The following is a 4,433-nucleotide window of genomic DNA, read 5'->3' as shown; positions in this document are numbered from 1 at the left end:
AGGAGACGCAGTCCCGACCCAACGCGCGCCAAAATCTCCGACTAACAGACAGGAAAGTCCATTGAAAGGTTAATCGGATGAGTATAGAGGGCGTTAATAAGAGCTGACATATGAAAGACAACGTATGACGTGTGACATCGATAGAACCTAACGTGTCATTGTGACGTAACGTGTCATTAGACGTCTAGATATAATTAATTGGCGTGACATTGATCGAAGGTGGATCGTGATGAATAATACGTATATTTGATGATAGCGAAGCAAAATGGCTTTTGCAAGATGGTGGAACGAGAAGGTGCTTGTGTATAAAAGCAATTTCTCCCAACGGAAACCTAGCCAGATATAATAGGGAATAAGTGGCTGGGCATTTGGGCATTTGGGGCACTAGGTGTATGGCTGCTTATGCCAGATGGGTGACGCGATGGCGTGACTTGCCTTTCCTAAGTGGCCGAATAAATGTTAACCACATATAGGCACCGCGAAGACGGACACGCACGCAATTGAGCATGAATGGGCGGTTGCGAACAGGAACTCACATGTGTATGTTTGCACACACACACAGGCGTGTGTGTATGTATTATATATATATATATATATATATATATATATATATATATATATATATATATATATATATATATATACATGTATGTATATATATATATATATATATATATATATATATATATATATATATATATATATATATATAACATACATACATACATACATATATATATATATATATATATATATATATATATATATATATATATATATATATATATATATATATATATATAACATACATACATACATATATATATATATATATATATATATAAATATATATATATATATGTATATATATATATATATATATATATATGTATATATATATATATATTTATATATATATGTATTTATAAATATATATATATGTTTATATATATATATATATATATATATATATATATATATATATATATATGTATATACATCTATCTATCTATCTATCTATCTATCTTCATCAATAAATCTGGTTTGTGCATTTTGGCTTTTTCTTCCATATGTATATATATACACATATATATGCGAGTGTGTGTATCAAGGAAAAACAATCTATATGAGACTAAATGCCCGCATCACATACCCACGAAGGACGCATTCCTAAAGCTGCATCCGTGCCTGATGCGTGAGAACGACCTGCCAGCGTCGGCGAAGGAGGCGGAGGCGGAGGCGGAGCTAATTGGATAATGACTTCCCTTTTGGTGCCTCTCGGAGCGCGCCGCGGAATGCTGCCGGGTCGCGCCGCCGCCGCCACCAAAGGTCAGGCGGGAAAAGAGGTCAAGCCTGGAGAGCAGAAGATGGGTGGGTGGGTGGGATGGGGGTGGGGAGGGGGATGTTCGTTTTGTCGGGTTGGGCGTTGGTGACGGATTTGTCGCGGGAGGATAATTTCTGTAGGGTGTTTGTACTTGTTTGTGTTTTTCTTCCGGTTGTAATCATACACAAACACACACACACACATACACACACACACTCAAACGCACGTACACATACACAACCCTACACATACCCACCAAGACATACACGCTTCCACAACACCCACACATCATACTTTCCCAATCACCGACGACCACCACCTCACCCACCCCCCTCACTTCCCCTTCCTCTCCCCCCACAGCGTCGCCCAGATCCTCCCGCTCCTTGAAGATGGCGCTTCTCTCCAACAGCAAGGGCGAGGCGCGACTGACCATCTCGAGATGCTGCTGCCTCTCGCTCAAGACGACGGCGCTCATCGTCGTCGCCACGGAAACGGTGAATGGATGCTGCGGGGATCGTCTGCTGCTTTCCTTCTTCTCTCTCTCTGTTTTCCTTCTTTTCTCTCTCTTTTTTTTTTTCTTTCTCTCTGTCTGTCTGTCTGTCTGTCTGTCTCTCTCTCTCTCTGTCTCTCTCTCTCTCTCACTCTCTCTCTCTCTCTCTTTCTCTCTCTCTCTCTCTCTCTCTCTCTCTCTCTCTCTCTTTCTCTCTCTCTCTTTCTCTTTCTTTTATTCTTTCTGTATTTCCTTTCTCTATTTTTTTCTTTCAATTTTCCTTTCTTTTTCTATTTTTTTCTCCTTTTCTCTTTATTTTTTTGCATTTTTCCTCTCTCTCTCTTAATTATTTTTAATTTCCTTTGTTTCTGTGATGTCACTGTCTATGACTTTGTATCTGTCTGTGCCTCTCTTTCGTTCTTTGTCTCTGTTTTTGTCTCTGTCTATATCTGTTTGCTTCTCCCCCCCCTCTCTCTCTCTATCTATCTATCTATCTATCTCTGCCCTCCTTTGTTTATCTATTTATCTATCTATCTTTTCTTATCTGCCCATCTATCTATCTCTCTATCTGTATATCTGTCTGCGTATCTTTACTTATCTTTCTCTATCTACCACTCTATCTATCTAGTATATATATATATATATATATATATATATATATATATATATATATATATATATATATATATATATATGTATATCTTTTTCACTAATCTAATGAGGAACAGCGAATGAGATATTGATTTGCTGAAATTAAAGAAATCGTATATTCCATAAGATAGCATTTCATTTTAACAGAAATGGATTCATATTTACAGAAATATAAATAAATTCATGTAAACAGAAATATAGATAAAATAATATTCTTTAAGCAAGTTAATCCTAATGACTGCAATGAAATAATGTTAAAAGAATTATGAATAAAATCATGTGAACAGCAATAGAGATAGACAAACACTATCCTTTAAGAAAGTTATTCACGTTAGCAGAAAGAAATACTGAGTAACAATAATTCAAATAAATCTTATTCCTCTTTTTCAGCTATTTATACTTATGGCTATCGTCTTCATGGCCATTGCTAAGGCTATGATGCCGGGCTTTCCACGTGAGTTTTTTTCTAGTTGTTATAGGCTTTTTGAATGTTGTTATAGTGACAAATATTGAATGAGTAAATCGGTGGATGGCACAAGAAGATCGGCCTGTGTTGTGCTTTTGCAACGTGTTTGTAACGTGTTTGTGACATGTTTTCTCTTTCGTAGTTATTCTGTCACACTTCGTAGTTTTGGAACTCGAGCTGCTGATTCAGCTCATCATGTCCTGTGTTCTACTCTATGGAATTCTGAAGGTGAGTAATTCCAAGTGGTTCTTTTTCTTTTTCTTTTAATTAGGTATTGGATATGCAATACGCTCAAATCACACTTATGTAGTAGAAGTACCAGTAACTACACACAAACACACACACACACACGCAGACACGCGCGCGCGCGCACACACACACCCGCACGCACACACACACACACACACACATACACACACACACACACACAGAGCTTCAAGCCCACGCACATATTTACACATATACCTCATCCCTAAACACGCTTGTGTATCTGTACACTAAATCGAATAACATGCGTTATTTGATTATGTGAAGCTAGTTGGAATAACATATTGAAAGAAACAACATATTAAGTTCAGAAAGTTTCTGCGTTTGTGTTTCCTTATGCCCGCTCGTGCATGTGCTTGCATGTGCCCATACAGATCAGCCAGACATCTTTCTGACTTTCTCTCCAACCCTGTAGAAGCGTCGGGAGCTGGTGAGGGCGTGGGTATGGGTGCGGGGCGTGTGCTTCTTCACCGAGTTCCTCATGGGCGCGCTGTCCATCCTCATCATCCAGCTGTGGAACGTCGGCCTCGTCCTGCTGCTTCTGTCCCTCATCGCCTTCGGGAACATGCTGCTTATCCGCTCCTTCGGGTTTCACGTGCGTTGATGCGTCCTTCTGTAGTAACGCGTTTTATCGTAATATACTTGAGGAAGTAGGATTTAGGCTGAGGAATGGCTGAGATGATGTTGATATGTCAAGTAACGCGTTTTATCGGAGTATGCTTGAGGAAATAGTTGATCTCATGATGAGGTGATTTTGATATGTCAATTGAATTCCAGCTACGTTACGGTGAATAATGAAATAAGTACCTCTAAGGTCTCCTTATTCCTTTAATGTCCCCTTCTCTGTTACCTCAATCGTGGTATCTCCATCATTATCTCTGCCTCTTTCTCGTTTTTAATTCTCTTCTTCTCTCGAATTCACTCTCACGTACCCTTACCTCCCCACTCTCTCTCTCCCCTGTCTCTCTACTTGATCCTCCCCGCACATATCACTCCTTATGTAACATTGCAATTCCTTCCACAGATGCAACAGCGCGAGACGGGGGGCGAATCGGAGGTCGTGAGTGTGGAGGACCTGGTTAAGACAAATCCCGACTCGAAGTGAAGGATTTCTGTCATGTATGTCTGTATGTAATCCCCCTGTATTCACCTGTGAAGATTTGTTGGCTGCAGTGATGTCAACGGTGATGTAATTGCGATTCTAATGTTATAATAAAAATTCTAATATAAGAGTA

At 39.1% G+C, this 4,433-nt stretch overlaps 1 protein-coding gene across 1 annotated transcript in view; it reads left to right on the top strand.

Moving 5' to 3' along the window:
- The window catches only part of LOC113814172 (uncharacterized), a 5,885-nt gene extending 1,452 nt beyond the window's left edge, over positions 1-4,433 (top strand). Inside the window, exons 2-6 of the mRNA XM_070131653.1 lie at positions 1,685-1,818; positions 2,856-2,919; positions 3,074-3,159; positions 3,614-3,793; positions 4,223-4,433. Of these exons, the coding sequence (XP_069987754.1) occupies positions 1,714-1,818; positions 2,856-2,919; positions 3,074-3,159; positions 3,614-3,793; positions 4,223-4,303 (516 nt within the window). The 5' untranslated portion in view covers positions 1,685-1,713 and the 3' untranslated portion in view covers positions 4,304-4,433. The remainder of the gene's footprint in view (positions 1-1,684; positions 1,819-2,855; positions 2,920-3,073; positions 3,160-3,613; positions 3,794-4,222) is intronic.

Source organism: Penaeus vannamei, chromosome 16, assembly GCF_042767895.1.
Source record: "Penaeus vannamei isolate JL-2024 chromosome 16, ASM4276789v1, whole genome shotgun sequence".
In the NCBI taxonomy this organism is placed as follows: domain Eukaryota; kingdom Metazoa; phylum Arthropoda; class Malacostraca; order Decapoda; family Penaeidae; genus Penaeus; species Penaeus vannamei.
The sequence above is the reverse complement of the archived record's forward strand: the minus strand, read 5'-3'. Positions and strand labels throughout refer to the sequence as shown.